Source organism: Phyllostomus discolor, chromosome 4 (assembly GCF_004126475.2).
Source record: "Phyllostomus discolor isolate MPI-MPIP mPhyDis1 chromosome 4, mPhyDis1.pri.v3, whole genome shotgun sequence".
Taxonomy (NCBI): Eukaryota; Metazoa; Chordata; class Mammalia; order Chiroptera; family Phyllostomidae; genus Phyllostomus; species Phyllostomus discolor.
Window position 1 is genome coordinate 6,879,774 of NC_040906.2, and position 24,056 is coordinate 6,903,829.

Consider the following 24,056-nt stretch of genomic DNA (forward strand, 5'->3'; position numbering starts at 1 on the left):
TACAGAATAATGGTCTTGTGCTTTGCTCCCTCAAGAGAGGGACAGTTACATCAGCTAGGCACTTGAGGGAGGGGATCTAGGGTTCGACTGCTTCCTGAATAGCCTTTCGGTTTTAACTACAGAGTCTGTCCAGAAGTACCTGGTACCATCAATTCCTGAACCTTTGTGAGATTCTGAGTATCATTCTAATTGGTAGTTTATCTCAGTTTTCTGGACTTCCCAGAGCAGTTAGCACTAGAATTCCTGTTTTTCATCTTCTAAAACTGTGTTGTGGTAGTAATCCCTTCCATTCTTCCCATCCTGGTAGATTTATGCTTCAGATTCTTGTTTTAGTGCTGTTTTAGTGGCGTTCCATGAGAGATCAGAAGTGAATGCTTATGTTCAGCCTTCTGTCTTTACCCAGAAGGCAGATACTTTTCTGTGTGTATGCACCTACTATCAAAAGTAGGAGCTCGTTCTGTGTGACAGTAGGCATTGGTTTTGTGGGTCTGTTACAAGCCAGGCCCCATACTAGGCACTTACGTTGAATTTCATGTTCACAGTGACAGAATGAGGTGGTATCCATGTTTTAGATAGGAAGAAATCAAAGTGTTTTTTATCTGCCTAAACTCTCTATTAATAGATGTTTTTCCTTTAAAAAAACAAGTATGAATTCTATCAGTTTTAATGGGTATATATGGATATACCTTAATTTATCCTATTCCCTGCTAATGGGCATTTATATTCTAAATTTTTAAATTGACAATAGCTTTGTAATTGACATCATTTCCTGTTAGGTCACTCATTATGTTTGTTTTAAATATTTTTGTCTATTTTAAATTGCCCCTAGAAATACATGAATTTACATTCCCACTAGCAGTGTAAAAATGCCAGTTTATTCATATTCTCATTAAGTAACTCTGTTCCTGAAGTTTTTATTATACTGATGTTTATTGAACCATTCCTTATTATTGGAGATTCAGCTCTTTTCTAATTTCTCATTATCAAAAATAACAATGCTTAGGTGAATGTCTCTGCAAATTTCTAATGTTTTAAATTCATATTGCCAACTCAGTGTGTGAAATTGTTGTGCACCAACTTGTAAATATGAATTTGGGGTTTAGCTCACTGTCATCTGCAAAACTTCTTTTTTATTGCTATTGAGTAATTTTAAAATAAACATCTGTAAATTCTTTATATCATAGATTACTTTCTATTTGTGAATTTATTTTAGTTTTTTTTAAAAGATTTTATTTATTTTTAGAGTGGGAAGGGAGGGAGATAGAGAGAGAGAGAAACATCACTGTGTGGTTGCTGGGGGTCATGGCCTGCAACCCAGGGATATACCCTGACTGGGAATTGAACCTGCAACACTTTGGTTTGCAGCCGGCGCTCAATCCACTGAGCTATGCCAGCCAGGGATGAATTTATTTTAGTAAAGTAGCCATTAATAAAGATGCGTAAACTTGAAAATAGACACACAGAAAATACCAAGGGTACATCACGTTCTCATGATTCTGTGCTGCCCAAAGAAATCAAGAGCTAGTTACTGAGAATATACCTATCGTTAGTTGATTATCCTTATTAGGTCCAATTTTTCCAGTAGCCAATTACCCTATTAAATGATTATAAATTGAACTCATCATGCATGCTAATCATCATGTTATTTGGTGCTCTTTTCCTTACTTTTATGAAGAAAAAAGGAGTGTTTTTGAAAGCCCTTTCAAGTAGATTGGACATGTAAATAAATAGATAATGTAATTAATTGTTAGCACTTTTTGATTTATAAAAATTGAGAAAGGTCAGTCACAGTCATCTTTGACATCTGCATATGTAATTGAATTGTAGTGATTTTTCTGGATATTAACACTTGTTTAAGGTCAATACCTTAAGGTTTGTGTACCTTATTCGTATTGGTTTTTCTACTCCACTTACTGTCTGTAGGAATATGACAAAAAGAAGTAAAAATTAAGACACCTAATACTCTAGAAAAATTAGTACTGAAACTTATCACCAAGATATTGTTTAACTCAGGTATTTGCTTTTTCTTTCTAAAACATAAAGGGATTACATAAAGGGATTTATTTTTATTTTGTTTTGGGGAAGTTTTTGTTTTGTTTAATTTCGACTGATTTTTAAGATTTAGGTGAGTGCTTAGACTAGTCTTTTTCTCCTCAAAGTCCAGGTTATTAAACATTTTTTGGAAAGGGCCGTATGGTAAATGTTAGTCTTTACTGACTACAAAGTCTTTATCACATCTTCTTTCATTATAACTCATTGAAAATGTAAAAACCGTTTTTAGTTTGTGAGCTGTACAAAAAAACAGGCCACCAGCTTGATTTGGTCTGTAGTAATAGATTGTTGACACCTACTCTAGAATAAAAATTTAAATAATGACGTGTAGTCAGAAGATTTGGGTTTATGTGATGGATAGTCAGTCAAAGTTAAATGGAAATCAGTTCAAGTGACTGGTAAAGCGAAGAGATTCAGGATTGGCTGGATCCAGGAGCTCGCATGAAGATGGTCCTATTTGTCCCAAGCCTTGTGACTTAATGATCCCCTCACTTTTGCACCCCACAAAGAAGACATCAGCCTCCCTTGTATCTCCTTGAGTCAGATGCCTACCTTTCCATGAATGAATCACTGGTGGAGGGGAGAAGGGATGGTGGTTGTAGAATTGTGATTGGAGATGATTGAAATAGCATGCATAGTAGGAGTGTACTGTGAATGACAGCTTCATCAGTATCGTGGGGAAAGGGTAAGAGATAATTTCCTTAGAGAATTTTTTTTTTTTTAAAAGGATGATTAATCCTTAGAGAATTAAAAAAGCACCCTGAGGCAGGGTGCTCAGAAAAAGTGTTACAAGGAGTAATGCAGCAGATGTCTGCTGGTCATTTTTTTTTATGTTACTTTAAATGTGTAAGTTGGAGAATAAAAACATTCATGTATTTGAATGATGTCATTATTCACTGAAGAAAGGTGTTAGGTTGATCTCCCCCCCCCCCCTTCTGCTTGATTTTCAAACGGCTTTATCAGATACATTGATATTCATGTCTATTTTGACTCCTTATACAAGAGAAGGACAAAAGGAATCTTTAGGAAATTGAAAAGTTTAATTATTGCATTGCTAATACTTTATCATGAGGGCACTGTATTTTCATTGAAGGACTTTGTAATAGGTCTGGTATGTGTGTATATACCTATCAAAGATTAGTATACCTATAACAGATCATGGAACAATTAAAAGTAGAATAAAAGCATGACAATGAATATGTATGGCCCAGTTGTGCATTGCTACTTTTAAAGTAACACAGTCAAGAGTGGAAACCTTACCTTTCCAAGGAATGGAATTTTTTCCCACTTTTGGTAACTCTGGTAGTAAAATTAAGTCATGTTACTACTGCTCATTTCTTCTGCAAATGACAAAATCACAATTATTTCACAGTTTTGTAATGTAATGAGAAATACTTTTTTAAGTAAAAAAGGAAAATCAATTATAAGCAGCAGGAGGTTCCCAAGAACATTTTAACTATTTTTAAGGGCCCAGAAGGTACTATATGTAAGGCCTGCAATATGTTGAAATTTTAAAAATGTTTATATTTAAAAATCCAAGTTTACAGTAGGATATGTGAGAGGTTTAGTTACTTTACATTTCAGATGTCACACTTAGCAAAAGGAATCTTTTTCTTTTAAAAAGATGAAGCCCTGGATTTCATCCAGCAGATGAGTTTGGGGTTAGAAATACTGTGCTTCGCCATGCATAATGTGCTCCCTTGTATACTGTCCATCCACATTTTTGTGTGCATTATACATGGGATTATTATACCCATGGTATGTAATCATTACACCCTTGTATAATGCGCAGCTTCATTTGCCCAAAAATAATGGGCAAAATAGTGCGTGTTATACATGGCAAAAGACAGTACTTCTTCAAAAGGAAAAAAGTAAGGCATACTTATTGTAGAAGAAAATATCAATTAGGACTTTAGAAAGAATAATACTAACTGCCTGTTTCACCTTTGTCCAAAGGAATAAAGATTATAGGAATACATTCGTAGTAATAGATTTGTGTATTCATATACCAATATAAAAAGGTCAGGGAACTTTGATAAAAGTAATGTGTCTACATTTATGCCTCACTTCATTACACGAAGGCCCCTTCCTTGGTAAGAATATATTAACCTAACCAGTGATATTCTGGTTGCTTTTCAGAGTGGCATCTTAAACATGAATGATAAATACAGTTTTGCTGCATTACAGCACCTGGAGAAAAGGGGGTGTGTGGGTGTTCCCACACACGTGTTGTAATTGGTTTTTAGTAGGTTGTAGATTTATACTTAATATGATTCCTTTTCTATTAAAATACTCCTTATTTGACCAGTAGAATAAAGAAAGCATGTTTTAATTCTACAAAAAACTGTATTTTTATATAGTTTTAAAAATTTCCTTTTTTTTTACTATGCAATAAATTGCTTGAAGGTTTCTTAAATGAAACCAGTAAAGCAAAATTTTAACAATTTGCCAGAAATGTATTGAACACACAGTATACTGTTCTTCAGAATAAGCTTAGGAATTGTGTAGTTAGGTACCTCTAAGCAAGTCTGTTAATATTTTTATGTCTGAAAAATAAGAATTAGCAACTTTATACCTGAAAATGCTTTTTTGAAAAACTCCATAGCCCATTAAAACTCAAAGATAGTGTATTCTGGCATCATCAATTTGCTGGATGGCCAAAAAAGGTTACAGTTATTCACACTTTCTAGGAAGTACTTGATTTACCAAATTGTTTTAACATCAACTTTCCTTTTCCCCATCATTTATATCGTTCTTCTAAGAAAGAATTCACTTGATTTGTTTAGATACCCTGATAAGTTTCTACCAATCTTAACAATGTGTGAGAGGTTCTGTTCTAGTTTTAGGAGTAGAGTATGTAAAAGTAAGTTTTGTCTGTCATCCTGGACTCAGGTAATGTTACAAATAGCAATACGTCTCTTCCACTAGAGAGCATTCATTATGTGTAGCAGCTCCTTTACCACGGGATTGCCTTTGAGACAACAAAATGTTTGGGGTTATCTGTCCTAGTTTATCAGGCTAGATAGTGTTACTGTCAGTCCAACAGTCATTTTATATTGTGATATGATTATGACACAAGTCACAAATATTTTTCTGTTCCACTTTGTTATTTGGTTTTTCTCCACCTTCTCTGAAACTTAGCACAGTTCTATTTAACACCAAATATGGATAAAGAGTTTGTGCACACAGAAAAATACCATACCATACCCGCTCCACAGTAAAAAGGAATGGACTAACATGGACAGCAACAGGAGTTTATTTCCAAAACATTGTGGTTTCATTCATATGAAATTTTTGAATAGGCAGTAGCAACAAAATAGCAAATCATTGGTTGCCAAGGCCCAGTGTGTTGGGGAGATTTAACTGCAAGGGGCATGAAGGAACTTTTTAGAGGAATGGAAATAAATGTTTTGTGTCTTGATTGTGGTGGTCTTTATATGGGTGAACACATTTGTGAAACTCATTGAACCCATACACTTAAAACAAGTACCTTTTATTATATTGAAGCTTTTAAGTTGTTTAAAAGAAAGTTAACCACCAAAGTTTAAAATAAAATAGGCCATGAGTAGTGAAATGTCAGAAAGCCTGGCCAAAAAGTATACTGTCAACCTCAAATTAACAGTAGAGCAGTAGCCCACAATTCATTAAGTTGAGTATTTTATTTTAAATGTCACTGAATAGATGTAAAAATTGGTGCTGGTGTCCATACTGTATCATGGTATGTGTAAGAACACTCGAGTATTACATGAGCTAAGTTAGTGTAATACAAGGGTTTTTCAGGTGCTTTATGAAAGAAAGCACTTTGGTTTTGGCAGTGTTTAACTATAATATGCACTCATGTTTTTTTTTTCTCTCTCTAAATTGTACATTTTTTTAGTCTATTACAACTTAGTCACACAATCAATAGGTATAATTTAATATTTTCTGAAATATTAAAAACAATTTCTGAATTTTTTAACATTAAAAAATAGTGATTCTAAATACCTGAATGTATACCTTTATAATCTGGTCAGATGCCACGTCCAGTGAAGGTTATTGGACAAAGATAAAATAGGATATCAGGCAGAAGTTTCTGATCATATCAGATAATTCTGGTGATATGCTATATTGGAAATCAACCTAAAAATAAAATTTAACCTTAATTTCTTGGGCTGATCTTCTTTACACACTGAAAGTTTTATTTTTTCATCTTTATAGAGTTTGAGTATAGATCATCTTTCACAAAAGACACTTTTGGGGGTGGGGACTAAAGGTATGGTTTAAATTTTTAAATGGTAATGTCTTTCTGGACATAAATTTGGTTTTTATAGTTTGTTTTTTTATTAAAGATTCTTCTAATAATGTGATTTTCACTTAACAACGTTCTTTATATATGGTGTAAATACCACTCCAAGTCAATGAACTGAAGTTTTAAATTGAGAGTCTAAAAAGGTCAAGATCTAGAACTCTGTTTACCACCTCTTTCCTGGTGTTTTAAAAAAAATCAAGAGTAAAGAATTTATCTTTCCACTTTAAATTAGTGAAGTGATCAAAAATTAAAGCATCCTGGGATCTGGGTAATTGTATATATTCACATCTATTAAAGGTGATTCCACAGTTCTCATGGAAATATGCTTATCGACTTTTCAGGTCATTTAGTGTTGAAGATTCTGTGGGATTTGGACCGGGATGATGACCTGGAGAATTCTGTAGTTTTTAAGATAACTTCTCTTGCTAATATTTTACTTTCATATTTCTCACGTATAGGCTTAAGAAAATCTACCAAGAAGCGCAGTGAATCCCCACCTGCTGAGCTCCCCAGTTTGAGGCGGAGCACACGCCAAAAGACCACGGGCTCCTGTGCTAGTGCCAGGTAATAACTCAGGTTCTTCCAGTTTATGATTAGTTCATATCTGTGTTGAGTGAGTTTCCATCAAAATCATTAACTTTGTAAGCTTAAAAATTTTTTTTGCTTGAATATTGAAATAAGGAAACTTATTATTTTTTAAATATTTTATTTACTTTTACAGAGAGTGGGGGAAGGAAGGGAGAGAGGGAGAAAAACAGCACTGTGTGAGAGTAGTTGCATCTCCCGCGCCCCCAACTGGGGACCTGGCCCACAACCCAGGCGTGTGCCCTGACTGGGAATTGAGCTGGGGACCTTTCAGTTCACAGGACAGCACTCAGTTCACTGAACCACACCAGCCAGGGTACAGATTTATTTTAACATAACTATTATTACTTTCATGAATTCTTTCCCAATATTTATTTACATGTTTTCGCTAAGTTTTAATTATACTAGTTTTTTGTAACACTTTTTTATCCTTTATCTTTCTCGTTGTTGCTACATTATTTTTAGAGTCGTTGCCAGATGCTTGGACATTTGATTGTTTTTGGAGTTCCATTTACCAAATCTCTAAAGAGCATCTTTAAGCAGATTTGGGTTATTTCTTAAAGATAGTGTAACAAAAGGGATGCCTGTTTTAATGGCTGTGATGTTGCCTAATTAGTTTCTAAACACATTGGCACCAGTTACTGAGTTTAATGGATGAGTGGGAGAGATGTTCTTAATCTTCATTTTGCATTACAACACCTACCCCTTAAGGAAAAATGCAGGTTTTGTTTGTATTATTTCAGGTCTCTAATTCCCATTTCTCCCAGTTGCTATTTTAGAACTCATTTTCAGAAAACCAGCTACCTTTAATGTGATAGTGTATTGTTTACTCACATTTCACATGCTTTTATTAACTGATTGGGAATCTTAGATTAATGATAAAAATCTTTTTTTTCTTGCAATTTCATTCCCATATTTTCAACCTCGGTCATCAGTTGGTCATGTGCTGGTCACTATTCACAACCTCACAGGATTTTTCTTTCATTTACATGTAGTTTGTTCTCTCTACTCAATGTGCCAAAACCCAGCAATCAAGTAATTTTTGAAAGTATATTTTATTGATTATGGTATTACAGTTGTCTTAGTTTTCCCGCCTTTGCCCCAGTCTGCCCGGGATCCCCATTTTCTCCAGCAGCCCCCCTCCCCCCTTAGTTCATGTCCATGGGTTGTGCATGTAAGTTCTTTGGCTTCTCCATGTCCTGTACTGTTCTTGACATCCCCCATTTTGTACCTACCAGTTATGCTTCTTAATCCTTGTACCTTTCCCCCATTTTCCCCCTTTTTCCCAGCTGATAACCCTCCAGATGATCTCTGTTTCTGTGATTCTCTTCATCTTCTAGTTGTTTGCTTAATCTGTTTATTTTAGATTCAGTTGTTAATAGCTGTGAATTTGTTGCCGTTTTAATGTTCATAGTTTGAGCTTCTTTTTCTGAAATAAGTCCCTTTTAACATTTCATTGAATAATGGCTTGGTGATGATGAAATCCTTTAGCTGTACCTTGTCTGGGAAACATTTTATCTGCCCTTCCATCTAAATGATATCTTTTCTGGGTAGAGTAATGTCGGTTGTAGGTCCTTGCTTTTCACCATTTGAATACTTCTTGCCAGTTCCTTCTAGTCCGCAAAGTCTCCTTTTGAGAAATTAGCTGACAGTCTTATGGGAACTCCTTTGTAGGTAACTCTGTTTTTCTCTTGCTGTTTTTAAGATTTTCTCTTTATCTAGCCCTGGCTGGCGTAGCTCAGTGGATTGAGCGCAGGCTGTGAACCAAAGTGTCGGCAGGCTCGATTCCCAGTTAGGGTACATGCCTGGGTTGCAGGCCATTGACCCCCCCACCAACTGCACATTGATGTTTCTCTCTCTTTCTCCCTTCCTTCCCTCTCTAAAAAAATAAATAAATAAAATCTTTTAAAAAAAATCAATGGGTTCAAAAACTGTTAAAAAAAGATTTTCTCTTTATCTTTAACTTCTGGCATTTTAATTATGATGTGTCTTGGTGTGGTCTTCCTTGGGTCCAAGTTGTTTGGGACTTGCTGTGCTTCCTTAGCACAGAAATAGACTTGCATGTCTATTTCCTTCACCAAATTAGGGAAGTTTTCTTTCATTATTTTTTCAAATAAGTTTTTAATTTCTTGCTTTTCCTCTTCTGGCACCCCTATGATTCAGAGGTTGGTATGTTTGGAGATGTCCCAGAGGCTCCGTGTACTATTGTCATTTTTTGAAGTCTTTGTTTTCTTCTTGCTGTTTAGGTTGAATGCTTTTTCTTATGTTCCAAATTGTTGATCTAAACCCCAGCTTCATCCTCTCTACTGTTGGATTCCTGTAGATTTTCCTTTATTTCACTTAGTGTAACCTTCATTTCTTCCTGGGTCCTTTTTATTTTGTTGCTGTACTTAGTGAGTTCTTTCAGCCTTCTGATCACCAGTGTTTTGAACTCTGCATCTGTTAGGTTATCCATTTCATTTAGTTCTTTTTCTGGGGTTTTGTTCTGTACTTTCTTTTAGGTCATATTTCTTTGTCTCTAGCCTCCCTGCATGTGTTTCTGTATATTAAGTAGAGTTGCTTTGCCACTCTGTCTTAGTAGCATGGCCTATTGTAGAAAATGCACCTGTCTGGAAGAATGTGGCTACTTTAAATCCTTTACTGATTTAAATCTTTGGTTGTTGGACTCTTCCATACAGCTCGATTTTCTGATGGTTCTCAGTGTTACTTGTTTTGAGGTCTAGTTGTAGTTCTTTCTGTGGTTCCTTAAGGAGGTGAAGCATGTTTATCTATGCCTCCATCTCCACTGGAAATCCCTGTAAACGCTTCCTGTTAACCTCCTTCAGCATGCAACTGCTCCAGGTGATGTCTAAGATCACTCATCTCTTCCTGTTCACAATAAACTATTTTTAAATTAAGATTATGTACATTGGTTTTTTAGACATAATGCTACTGCACACTTAAAAATCAGCAGTATAGTGTAAACATAACTTTTATATGTACTGGGAAACCAAAAATTCATGGTTTTTGATTTATTGCAATATTTTGTTTTTTTGTGGTGGTCTAGAATCGAACCCACAGTATCTCTGAAGTGTGCCTGTGCTTTTTATGAGGACCTCTGAGAACGTTTCTTAGTTCTTCAGAGCTTTTGTCCAACTTTGGGCCAAATTTTGAATCCAGTTTACCCAAGGTTTATAATCTTAGACATAAACTGAATTTACTGTGGCTAAAAATTAATTTTAAGCTGTATGTGAAGTCAGCTAATCTAGTGTCTTGTCTTTTTCTGCAGCCTTCTGCCTATGATCACTTTTTTCCCCTTTAGATTTTATTTATTTATTTATAGATACAGGGGAAGGGAAGGAGAAAGAGAGGGAGAGAGGCATCAATGTGTGGTTGCCTCTCACATGCCCCCTACTGGGGACCTGGCTTGCAAACCCAGGCATGTGCCCTGACTGGGGATTGAACCAGCACCTCTGGTTTGCAGGCCTGCGCTCAATCCACTGAGCTACACCAGCCAGTGTTGCTTATGATCACTTTTTTAGTGCGTGTGTAATTACTTACATTTGTACATGGTCATGCTGTGCAGGAGCTATCTAGCCACCTGCCTGGAATGTTCTTCATTTTAAACTTTTTGGAATTAGTTGAGATTCTTCCACCAATTGATTTTATAGTTTACTATAGCTGTGTCTTTTCTCTGTTTCAACTAACACTACTTGAGGGCAGCAACCAAAGGTTTAGCAGTGTGTATCATCTGCTTGATGCAAATTAAATGTTAAATAAATGAATTAATTTGAATCCCACTCATTTGTAGCTTGGCAAATTGCATTTGGAATGAGCTGTTTAACTATGAAGGAAAGATTAAATAAACAAGTTCATGTTTAGGGTAGATGTCTTTACTAACTGGAGGAAGAAACTTTTCTCATTCTTTGGTGATTCAGAGCCTCATTTACATGTCTGCCTCTTGTTCGTTACCAGGGAGCATCTAATTTCACTGTAGTCTAAAAGATTTCTTTAGTAGTAGGTTTCTGCATTTCCTAGGGCATTTGGGGAACTGCTATTTAAACCATATCAACCTGTAATCATTTAGAAAAGTCTTTTGTTTTTACCTCATTTTCTGTCAAAATAGGAAAACAGTCATCATTAATAAAATATTTGCTAAATGGAAAATGACTGATCATTGTTTTCTCAATATCTTATACTGTGTCTTAATCCTAAACAAGTGTCTTCCCAAATTTCATCTGTGTTTATTTATAGATATTAAATCTTTAATTCTTTATTTTAAAGGATGGAGCTGTTGTCCATTATTAGGATAGTTTATTTTTTTGATTTACGGACTCTGAAACTTAGGTAATGGGAATGTTTTGCATCTTCTGTACCCTTTCCTTTCCTCCCCTCTTTTGTCTGGTATCAATCTGAAAGTTTGTGTATTGATCCACTATTTATCCTGGAAGTAGTTTCTTTTGTAAATGAGTTGATTTGTCTCAGTAGAAGGAGTCACTTTCTCATTTAGTTGGAAGTGTTTAAAAATTACATCTTTCTGTAAGGATGATAACAGCTCATAGGAACACAAAAGCTTGTATTGTGAAGGCACTATAACTTGGAAGAATTTTAAGTATACAGAGTCTTGGTTGTTACCCATAGTGATTTTCTGCAACAATTTGTATGTAAGAAGAAACTGGCTTTGTGCTCCATGCATTGGAGCTTTGTCCTGTGTGTTCATTGCTCCTGGTCACTGGTAGTGCTGCCAATGATGGCATTTTTCTGTTGTAGTCGGCGAGGCTCTGGCCTGGGCAAAAGAGGAGCAGCTGAAGCTCGTCGACAGGAGAAAATGGCTGACCCTGAGAGCAACCAGGAGACAGTCAATTCTTCAGCTGCAAGGACAGACGAAACTCCCCAAGGAGCTGCAGGTAGAGTCGTACTTCCTAGCCCTAAAATGCATTTATGTATCTTACAGGTCATTTGTCGATAAATTACTTTTTATACCAAATATATTGGAAGAGGGGGCACAGAAACATACCAGATGGTTATCATCAAATGAACTTTTTGTCCTCTTTTGTTTCACTTTTATAAATTGTTTTTTTTTTTTTTTTTTTTTTTTGATTAGTTGGATTTGGTTGTTATTGTTGTTGTTTAATTCTTTTCCAAATCCAAATTTGTACTAATTACATTTAGAGGGCTTTTAGGAGGGAGTCTTTTGCAGTTTAAGCTTCTTATAAATTGATGACTGTAATAATAGTTACCCATTGACTGAAAAAAAATTAAATTTATTATAAAATGGCAAGGATACGGTTTAAGTCACTTTATACATATGTCAATTTTAATTTAGAATGTTGTAATTTTTAAAAAAAGTATTCAGTTTGAATCTAACCATCTTCAAGAATACTATTTATATTTTTATGGGCTGCTTATTATTCTTGGTATCTTTGCACAGCAAAAGTTAAGCTACCCCCACTCTCCCACCCCACCCCACCCCCTTAAACTTTAAATATATATCCATTACCAACACCAAAAGAAGGCTATTACATCCATGGCTAATTGCGGCTAACAGGTTAAAATGTAGCTTGTCATTAACATTTTTCACTAGCCTTAAGATCCCATTTAAAAAATCATTATAGTTCATCACTATAAGCATCTGAGTATGAGGCTATTAAATCAGAATTATAACACGTTGGTGTAGGCACAGCATAGTCTCACTTTTGAACAGAGCTCTTTCATGTACTATTGTTTAATATTAGAATATGTGCTACTTTTCTTTAATGCCTGTGGTTGACCATATGTCATTTTTTGCCAGAAAGGTTCTGGTTTGCCACTACTGTCCATATTTTATGCCTTTTTCTCAGCTTTCGATCCAGCTTAACGTTTTTACCACTGATCTTTCCCAGTTATGTATAGTGAGTTACTTGGCTAACTTAGAGCATCTCTTCTGGTAGAAGGGGGTTTATTTTCCTGTACCTTTTTCTCAAATAGTTTTTCTGAAGAGTTAAATGGTAGATACGGGAGATAATAAAAGTCTGTTGCACATGCAACTCATTGACCCTTTTTAGTGATACACAGCCTATCTTTCCCAGTGTTTTAATGCTTATTTCAAGTCTGAACATGGAAGTGGGGCAATTCCCATATGGGTGACAGAAGTGGAGCTGCAGAGTGTGTTGTTAAAGTGGACTCATTACAGTAATTATAATAGCTAACAGTTATGGCATGTGCACTGTATTGCAGACACAGTATTAAGTACTTCACGTATATTCTCACTGAGTATTCAGAACAACCTGTTGAGGTGTGAGTGCACCTTTATAAAAGGAGGAAAATCTGAAGCACAGAATGGTTAAGCTTGTCCTGCATTATAAAATGTTGGGTTGGCAAAAAAATCTGTTTACATTTTTCTACAAAATAAGACATTTTTCATGTATACTGATAACTTTTATTGATTTGGATAGTTTTAGTATGTCAGGTATCTTCTGTTGGCTTCTAGTAGATAGAGGCCAGGTGTGCTGTTAAACATCTTCCAATGCAGAAGACAGCCCCACAGCAAAGAATTATTTGGCCACAATGTAGTAGTACCCAGGAACTTCACAAGCCACTGCAGACAGGTTTGATCAGTCACAGCACCTCTGTACACCACACAACTCTTTCATGGGGGGTTTCAGTTGTGTTTTTACCTTTCTTGAAATAATAAGGCATAATATGCTGAAAAAGTTGCATATTTTCTTCCATTTTCAGTATTAAAATGGCTGCACAAAAATTTACCAATTTTGATACATTTAAAAAATGCATGCTGTTATGACAGCTGTTACAATACAATCTAACAAAATTATTTTGAATGAAGTTAAAGATAACTAAGCACTACTAGAGGCATTGTAGAAGAAAACAACCTTTCTGTTCGGTCCAATATATAGAATGTGTGACTCTCCAAATCCAGGTCTTAGAAAAGAAGTGCATAATTATGACTGTGTTGTTCTCCTTCCTTAGGGTTAGAAGAGTTTGTTTAATTAATGTGGAGATAATTGAAGGCTGGAATGGGGGCAAGGGTGATGTGTAAAATTTTGTTCCCTAGTATATTTATTTAAGAGGATAAAAGCTTCAAGGGATTAGGTTCATAAGTCTGCCCTTCTAAACACTTGCCTGTGTTTCATTGTGGTCACTCATATTTGAAATCACAGTGTGTGTGACCTACGTATTTTCCAAGTTTATGTAAAAGATGCATGTGGCATGTTCACTGGTATTAGAGCAGCACTGCTTTGATTATACTTCAGAGACTGGATCCCTGGTGGATCCTCCAGGAATTCTGCCACCACACTACAGCAGTCCTGGGAAAACAGGAGAATTACTTGCCAGCTTTATATTAAGTTGTTCAGAATAATGTGTTTTTCAGATTTTAATTTTTTAATTACAGTTGGCATACAATATATTAGTGTCACATGTACAGCCAGTGTGACATGCCTTAGTTTCACAGTATGTAAGATTGAAATTTAAAGAAAAGTAAAACCCTCTAAGTGTCAAGTATAAATCGATGGGATAACTCAGCATCTTTTGGCAAGTATGCATTCTCAGACAGCTCTTACACAGTTGGCATAAGACTCTCGATTTGAAGTATTTATTTTGAAAAAATGTTTTTACTAATTTAAGGAGATTGAATTAATCTCTTTAGTGTTATTTATATATTCATTTTTTCAGTGTTATTTATTTTGAAAAGGTTGTATTTTCCTGACCTATTTCAATGCAATTGCTGAAGTAAGTGTGTTTCTTTTTTTTTTTTTTTCATATGTAGATACTAAAGTATTGACTCCATCTTTGGCAGACTTGCTTATTTCACCCTGACCTTGCTAGTGTTGTTGACACCTAGGAAAGTTCGTTGATAATGGTGTCCCTACTGGGTCTGGAGTATACTGTGATGTGGAGCTCAACCTCTCTAGCTTTTCGTAAAAGAAACGCTAGCTCTTGAAGCTGAAAATAATAAGTGTTCCCCATATTGCCCCAAAAGTCTGGGGTAGACTTAGCTTTTGGCTTCATGAGAACTGCACCCCCCCTTTGTGGTGCTGATACAATCTTGGAAACACCAGAGATACTAAAGTGGAGAAATCAAGTCTGCGGAAAGCAACTGTTTTGTAAAGTTTTCTCTCCCCAACTATTTTGTTTAGTACAACTGCAAATCAGATTGCTACCATGTCACCTGATGCTGAGACCCATAAAAGGCATAATTACATTCCTAATGACATTCTTCTGGCTTTTTCACAAGTTTTCATGGCATTCTAAAAAAAAATTTCCTGTTGTCTCTCCGGTGTTTAGACATAGACATCTGATGAATCCTCAGTGGTTTCTGTTAACTAATACTGAATTCTGTCTGTATTCTGATATTTTGTGTTTGCTTTCTGCCTAAGAGATTATATTTGTTAAAGTGTAAAAACTTGGAGCTCCCTATTAAAATTCTTGTGTTCTGATTTAAGCAACAAATTTTCTACATTGTTTTTATTCTGTTGTATGTTGGAAACCATCTTAGGTGGTGTTTTGAAGATATGCTAAGATTAGATGGGAGAAATACCAATTCAAACAAAAAAAGATTGACACTTCTTAAAATTTGGCACTGGATTTTATCTGTTGGTAGTCTTATTTTTATATATTTGTCTGGGAACAGATCTTGTGCGTGTTGCCCAAGGAGATTTGATGCCCTGACTAAAGAACTTTGTCATTAACTCTTACTGATTGGTTACATTTTCTTACCTGCAAGACTTTAGAAACAGCAAGCCTTTGTGGCAGACTAGGCTAGTTTGATTTATCTAAATTTGTAAAAGCTTATGTGCAGAGAGGTACAGTAAACAGATACTTAATACCTGCCATCAAGTGCCTGGCAAAGGATCTTTTTATTTGTGTCCAGTAACTGATTTCTGTCAAAACAAGTACTCCACCTCCATAAAAAATCAGAATACCCCTCTCCCTCCCTGTAGTGGTTCTGTGGCTCCCTTAAGGTTGGGCCCCTGCTATTACAGTCTTTGCATCGCTAATAAAAAGCTTTGTCTTGGTCTTAGCGGCAGTGCAATTTTTGAGATATTCATTGTTATGTAAGTCATTATGATAATATGTTTAAGAGGTAACTGAAAGGTAAACCTTTAAAATCATATATTATAGATCTGTAGAATGTTTTCTAAACCACTAGACACTGGTAAAATTAGAAGGCCAGCATTACAAGTGAATTTTTGTTTTTTCTTTAAAAATGTGTGGTTCCAGAGTGTGTGAAAACCAACTGTTTGTCAAAAATTTGTATTTGCTTTTCACATAATTGGAAGAGTTTTAAAGCAACTTGAAGAGCCTTAAGAGCTACTTTACATTCACTTGGAATTGGTTCCTAATAGCAGTATTTGTTACCAGTGTTTCTGCATAATGTGAAAAAGAAGCTGTACTTGAATTTAAAAGTAGTACTGAAGAATATATTTAAGGAGCTGATAGAATTTAGTTAATTTTTTGAAGGTTTTATTTATTTTCGGAGAGAAGGGAAGGAAGGGAGAGAAACATAGATTGGTTACCTCTCACATGCTCCCAACTGGGGACCTGGCCTGCAACCCAGGCATGTGTACCCTAGCTGGGAATTGAAGTGGTGACCCCTGGGTTCACAGGCCATTGATCAATGCCCTGTGCCACAGCAGCCAGGGCTGATAGAGTTCAGTTCTTAAGAGTACAGCCTAGGAAATTAGACTGCCTAGGTTCAAATCTCTGATCTTGGTTGTCTGACCTTGGGCAAGTGCACACAAAGTCACAAAGCCCCAGTTTTCACATGCTCGTGATAAAGCTTATAATGCCTTTTTATGTGGTTGTGAGGAAACACGACACAGCCTGCCTATAGTAGAGTAAGCATTTAATAAATACCACCTTTAAGTAGTATTAGAGAGTAAAGTTATTGATTATCTTTTTTTTCTTTACCCGAGTGGAGACTTTGCTAAACTCTGAGACCCTTTAATATAAACGTTTCTGGTTAGTCTGTAACTATAAACCATGGGGTTGCTAACATTTTCTGTAAAGGCTGAATAGTTGCTGTTTTAGGCTTCATACAGGTTCCATTAGAAGTATTCTATTCACCTATGTGGGTGTAGCCTAAAAGCCACAGGCTATATGTAAGTAAATGAGTTTGGCTGTGTTCGAATGAAATTATATTTACAAATTGATGTGCTGCACTGGATTTGGCATGTGGGCCAGTTTGCTGAGTCCTGTTGTAAACCATACGTTTTTCCTGATTTAAAAAAAAAATCCTAGTGAAATGATAGAAAACACTTAATGAGGTATGAAATAAAGCATTAAGAAAATACACAGTTGATGGCTGGTATATTAGCTTCTCTTTCTTCAGAAAAGCTCTTTAAATTCATATGTTACTTTTGTGCCTCTTCAAACAATGACAAAAATATTCTTCCTGGCTTGCATTCTGTCATTACTTGGTGATTTTACAGGTATTGTGGATGATGTGATCATGCATAAATTTAATCGTCTGAGGAAAAGCATGCTTTAGGAATCAACAGATGTAGAAAGGAAGAACAGTAAACCTGTTAATTTTGTAGGAGTATAATTTCATTTCCTGGTCAGATTTGTGACAGAATCAACCTGTTTGCTTAAACTGATTATAGGTCAGGTCAGGTCAGTGTTTGGGGCACTAGAAGCCCTCTCAATTTGAACTCTGCATTCTACACGTGCTTTCACATCTTAGTTGCCCTGTCTTTTGTAGGACAGTGTTTTGCAGTCATCTGTTAGTTGTAATGTGCATCTTTAATACTTTGGCCTTGAAGTAAGAGTGTAGTCTTTGCACACTCTTGAAATTAAAGAAAACACAAATGATTTTACCAAGACTGCAGCCTAGATATAAAGCAGACTGGTGAAGGAACACATCTACAGGAAACATGTCCCCCAAATGGCACTTTTGCTTTCTGTCATATTTGTGATTGTTAGCATTACTGTCTTCATGGATTTTGGTAGAGGATTTCAGAACAAATCTTAGTTTTAGGAACAAAGAAGGCATGAGGCATTTTTCTAAGCTCTGTATGCGTGCAATGCAAAGGTGGTATTTTTATGCTTATGTAACACTAAGTTTTGATCCATCTTTTCATAAAAGTCAGAGATTGAAGTCTGGAAGAACAACTTGATGTGCGATCGGCAAACATTTAGTTGCCTTGTTCATTGTAGTCTATAAAACTCATTTTTCTTTCTAGAGATAATCAGGCATAATGAGTTCAGATGCTAACCCTTGCCTTTTCCCCTTTTCTCCTTGAAGCCTCTAGTTCTGTGGCAGGGGCTGTGGGCATGACCACCTCCGGGGAGAGTGAATCAGATGACTCTGAGATGGGACGATTACAAGGTAAAGCCAGTTCTGAGCTTGTAAGAAACCATTACTATGGCCTACCTGTTATTACTCTTCTTTGTTGAAATTAATTCAGATGAGCTTGTTGGAACATAATTTAGCATCAATATTTATACCTCCAGTAAAGCTGCTTATTTAGAGGTGACTGATGGTTTGGAATTGAAAAATGATCTCCTAGCTCCTTATTATTACTGTTTAACTGGACAGAGTCCTATATATTTATTTTGAATGTTTAAAGTTTTCTTCATGATGTTTGCATGTGTAGCTGGTAATAAATTAAGGTACCTGACAACACGATGAATCTTGCAGAGTGCTGTTGCCATGTTCTTTGGTATTCTTGTTAACCTAATGTAGAGTGTGTACATGAACTCCAGATATTAATGTTGTAAGTACTTTTTTAAAAATCAGCTTTATATATATATATATATATATATGCTCTTTATAAGTGGATGAGTATATATTTTTATCATTTTTAGATGGTTGGTTTGCACTGTGACGCTTACAAGAAACATTTATTAATTAGTTTCAGATTGCTTTTAAGTTCCTGATGAAGCTAACAACAATCTCTCTTTCACCAGAACTCTCATAAACACAGGAACTGATAAAAAGAATTTTTTATGTTTTTAGAGGCTCTCATGACTAATATCTGATTGGAAAATATCAGAGGAAGAACAGTAGAAGGGTGTTTGGCTTATAATTTCTTCAAAATAAATATTTACTTTGAGTTTTTCTTGGACCATTTACATAGTGTTGGTACACTGATACTCAGTGTCTCTGTTAAAACCTTAGGATGCCTTGGAGTTGGCACATGGGTAGCTGTAACTTACATTAATAGAATTAATATGACAGTAGTCTTGAAAGTTTAATGTAGCTTCGCTTAAAGTTCAAAGTGGAAAGTAACATTGTCTAAGTCAGTTATGTGAGATGATGAGTCAGTTGCTTGTAATTTTTTTTAAAAGATTTTATTTATTTATTTTTAGAGAGGGAAGGGAGGGAGAAAGAGAGAGAGAAAAACATCAATGTGCGGTTGCTGGGGGCCGTGCCTGCAACCCAGGCATGTGCCCTGACTGGGAATCGAACCTGCGACACTTTGGTTTGCAGCCTGTGCTCAATCCACTGAGCTACGCCAGTCAGGGCTGCTTGTAATTTTTTGATAAAATCCGTTGTATTAACAGCTCATCCCCTCCTACCCTTTTTTCTTTAGCTCTGTTAGAGGCTAGGGGTCTTCCTCCTCACCTGTTTGGCCCTCTTGGTCCTCGGATGTCACAGCTTTTCCACAGAACAATTGGAAGTGGAGCTAGTAAGTAAATACTTCAGTTTGTTCTCTTGACCCCAAATCCTTAATAATTTGTTGAGAACTGTTTTTATTGTTTACCTATCGATGTGAGAAATTTTCATGTAGGGACATTTTTATGAAGTTTAACCTGTTTTTGAAAATAGAGCTTTTATACATTCTTGCCTTAAATACAGCAACTCTTAAGATACTATTTGAATTGGAACATTAGAAAACCAAAGGTTATAGCAGGATTGACTGTTTTGTTTTATATGAACTTTAGAAGAATAAAGAATCTCATGTTTAATTAAATGATTTGACTTTAGGTGGTAGGCACACAATGCAATATACTGATCATGTATCATAGAAATGTATACCTGAAACCTATATGACCCAATGAGCCAATGTCACCCCAATAAATTTAATTAAAAAAAAAAGAATCTCAGATGATTACATAGATGATTACAGCATCTGATGGCATGATTTGCATATATTTGAATCTTGAGGTTTTTTTATGTTATATAATAAAATTTAACCTGTAAGGCATTTTGTAGTATGAGCCTAAGGGGAAAGATTTCTCAACAGGATTACCAGTCTTGGTCACTAGACTCATTTAATCAAAGTATTATAATATAATCCAGAGATCCTGTCATATATGGTGTGACAGCAGTGACTTTTAAGGTCTTACTTAATTTGTAACTAAAAATAAGTTTGCATAATTACAAATCCAGTTAAATTTTTCTGGTGTAGAATACTATCTTTTGCATCTTTAAGCAAAATCTACAATTGATCATGTTTTAATAACTCCACTGATAATGTTTCCATAGAATCAGTAGGCTAAATTAAGACTTCAGTCTTGATCAGTTTTCAAAGTTTCTGAAGTGTTACTGAAGCCTATCAATTCTGACCTTACTAACATGTGCTTATATAATTTTCTGTCAGATATTTTAAATTTTTTAATTCAACATGTGTACATACACTTAATATGTATACTTAACACTTGAGGGTTTTTAAATATCCTGGCTTTAGTATTTGACGGGAAATTTAAAAAGCAGCTGGTACTTCTGTTTTTGGTTTGTTTTACTGACCTGATACTCAACTCTCAGATAACATACCCTATACAGGGTTTTCATGGATGCTCAAATATGGAATTTTTTAAAAAAGATTTTCTTTATTTGTTTTTAGGAAGAGAGAGAGAAAGGGAGAGAAGCACCAATGTGTGGTTGCCTCTCGCATGTCCCTGTGCTGGGGACCTGGCCCCATAACCCAGGAATGTACCTGGATTGGTAACTGAACCTGCAACCCTTTGGTTCATAGGATTATTCCACGCAACCACACCAGCCAGGGCTGAATGTAGATTTTTAATTAGTGGTATGTATTAGGTCCTGGGCTTGTACTGAGTCCTGGATAGGATAATAAATAGAGTTGTTTTTCACATGGAGTGTTCATGCTAAAGGGTGATCCTGGCAAGAAACAAGACAAAACTTTCAGGTAGTATCAGCCCAGTGAAAGAAAACAAACTGGGTAAGAATGTAGGTTCTTGGTGGGGAAATGTAGGTAGGTTTATGAGAGAAACCTCTGAGGCATGTTGGTTTTGTGAAGACCTAAATGAAGCGAGGAAACCAGCTCTGCACAGGTCCGAGGGAAAGCGTACGTGCACATGGGAGGTGGGAGTGAGCGCGGCGCACTTGAGAAATAGACAGCAAGCAGAGGCCTATGGAAAGAGTGAAGGGAGAGGGATAGATTAGAAGATGAACGCTGAGTGGTTTAGGCTCTCTCCAAGTTCATGTAGGACCTTGGCAGGCCCACAGCAAATGTGGGGTTTAACCTAAGGGATCAGTAACCATTGAAGGATTTAGAATATCATGATCCTGATCCCAGTTTTTCATTTATGTCCTCAGCCATTCCCTCCACTCCTAAGATTATTTTAAGCCAGTCTTAGGTACCACTTCATGTGCATATTTTGAGTTTGTAACTGTAAAAATAAGGACATACAAATATTTACGCTTTTTCAGATTTGAGTTTGATTTTATTTTCTTTCTCTAATGGGGAAAGACTGCAAAAGTTATGGTATTCTAATATTAGGAAGGACATAAAGTCTGATTGTCTCATAAAACATCAAAATGAAACCTACTGCCTAGATAGCAGGGATTGCAAGATGATAGTACTGCATGTCTAATGATCAGTCTTCACTTAACTAGAAATAAAAGAAGTAATTTAGTAGCAATATATAAAGGGTATCTCTTCCCAGACAATTTGGTACAGGAAAAATTATTTTCTCCTCTTTATTTACCAGTTTTCAAATAGTTGGCTTTGCATTCTTTAAATTGCTGCTGTTACTGTTTAGGTGTCATCGTTAAGTGGGTAGAGACTTGTAGACATTTTTAAGTGATGTTCATTGATGGTTAAATTGACCCATCATTGGCTGATGATGGGATCTCTATGAGGTTGGCTTCTCAGTCTTTTTGATAAGATCTCAGTAGGTTTTGCTTTGTGATGTGACAAGTTCAGTGCCTTCCTCTACCCCTTTCCCCACCTCTCCATACCTGAAATTGGACATTTCTTTAGACACCCCTGATTTTTAAAAAAATACCAAATGGTATTTGGAGCCCACAGCCTGGGCTCTAGGCATATTCATTACTACTGGTTTGATTGTTATCATTAGACACTTGAATGGACAAACACAAGAAATAATTTCATTTTGTCTTTTAAAATAAATTTGAGTTCATACTAATATTGTTAATTCAAAGTCGGGACTGCAGGGTTTTAACTACCTTTTATCTTGTATCTTCTCCCATGCCAAAAGTTCCAGTTCCTGGTGAGAATAGCATAGTCACTTCTTCCCTTGATATCCCTTTACCCTGTTTCCTCCTCCCACACAAATAACCTCTGTTAATTTTATGGCTTGTTCTTAGTTTTTTACTTAAAAACAAACAAACAAACAAATGCATGTTACCTGTTTTACACACACTACCTTTACTAGATAATGGTGCTGAACTTTATACACTTTACCTTGCTTCTAAAAATAGTTTTTGGTGTTCACTCTCCGTAGTTGCTGCATATGTAGATTGCAAGATAGAGAAAGACAGGGAGGGAGGGAGAGAGAGAGATTTCTTTTCCTTTTGTAAAGCACCAGTTTTCTGTTGAACTGGGTAAATAATTCAGGTTGTTTCCAGTTTTGGTTGTGCTGCAGTGAAATACAGCCTTCCTGTTTTTTTCCTGTGTTATCTTCAGGATAGATTTCTAAAAGGGACATTACTGTTTAAAAAGGTAAATGCATATAACATTTGGCAGATGTTGTAAATCGCCCTCTTTTAAGAGTTTTACCATTTTTTGCCTTCCTACCAGTCATGTGTAACAATAGTGTGGTGTCATTTCTTCTAACTTTTTAGTTATATATCCTTATATACTTATTTTAGTGGATACTCTAAAGATTATAATGTATATCTTTGGTTTATTATAGTCTACCTTATAATAATATTTCATTGTACCCAAACAGTACAAAAACTGTACAACAATTTAACTCTTTTCACCTCCTGCCATACTTAATGCTGTTGTTTTAATTTGCTTTACTTACACATGTTAGTAACACAATAAGATGTAATTGTTATTTTAGAACATCCATATTCTTCTGTTTATCAACATATATGTCATTTTAGTGTTCTTAATTCCTTCCTGCATTTTCTTTTTACGGTTCATTTCCCTTTAGCCTGAAGAACTTCTTTATTCATGTAGTAAACTATTGCTAGTAATTACTTCTCCCTGAATTTGAGAAATCATTGATTAGCCTTAATTTGTAAAAGCTATTTTCCCCATCTATAAAATTCTCAGCACTTGTAATGTTTTCTGGTTTTCCTAGTTTCTGTTCAAAATTTACAATTGCCATTTTCAAGGTAGTATCTTCTTCCTTTGGATTTTAAGATTTGCTTTTTTAAAATATAATTAATTTTTAGTAGTTTGCCTATAGTAGGACTGTGTGACACTTTCTTTCATTTTTAATTTGCTTCAGTTTCATTGAACCTTTGAATTTGTGAATTGATACCTTTTACCCGTTTTGGAAAAATTTTTGGCCAAAATCTCTTTTAAATAGTTCCCTTATCTCATTATCTCTTCAAATATTCCCCTTTCATTCCTGCTGAGAGTATCAAGATCATATATGTTCAAGCTTTGGACTCATTCAACATGTCTCTCTTGCTGCATTTTATTTTTGTTTTTATCAGCATTTTCCCCTTCTGCCCAGTTTGAAAACTTTGTATTGGCCAGCTTTTAAATTCACTAACTCCTTTTTCTGCTCTCTTCTTCAGTGTATTGTTAAACCAGTCAGTTCTTAAATTTTATATTATGTTTTTCAGCTCTAAACAGTTATTTGATTTTTATTATAGATTCCAGTTCTGTTGAAATTCTTCACATTCTTCCTCATTTGGTCCATCTTTGCTTACATTTCCTTTAATGGGCCAGATAGTAAATACTGTGACCTTCGTCCCCCATAGCGTCTCTGCCGCGACTCTTCATCTCGGGCACTGCGGCACGAAAGCCAACACGGGCAC

General features: G+C 35.6%; 1 protein-coding gene across 26 annotated transcripts in view; it reads left to right on the forward strand.

Moving 5' to 3' along the window:
- TRIP12 (thyroid hormone receptor interactor 12) overlaps positions 1-24,056 on the forward strand; it is a 144,359-nt gene that overhangs the window by 60,608 nt on the left and 59,695 nt on the right. For all 26 annotated transcript variants that reach the window (XM_036022737.1, XM_028508440.2, XM_036022734.1 and 23 more), the window contains 4 exons: positions 6,799-6,904; positions 11,675-11,811; positions 18,150-18,233; positions 19,441-19,536. In XM_036022737.1, the coding sequence (XP_035878630.1) occupies positions 6,799-6,904; positions 11,675-11,811; positions 18,150-18,233; positions 19,441-19,536 (423 nt within the window). The remainder of the gene's footprint in view (positions 1-6,798; positions 6,905-11,674; positions 11,812-18,149; positions 18,234-19,440; positions 19,537-24,056) is intronic.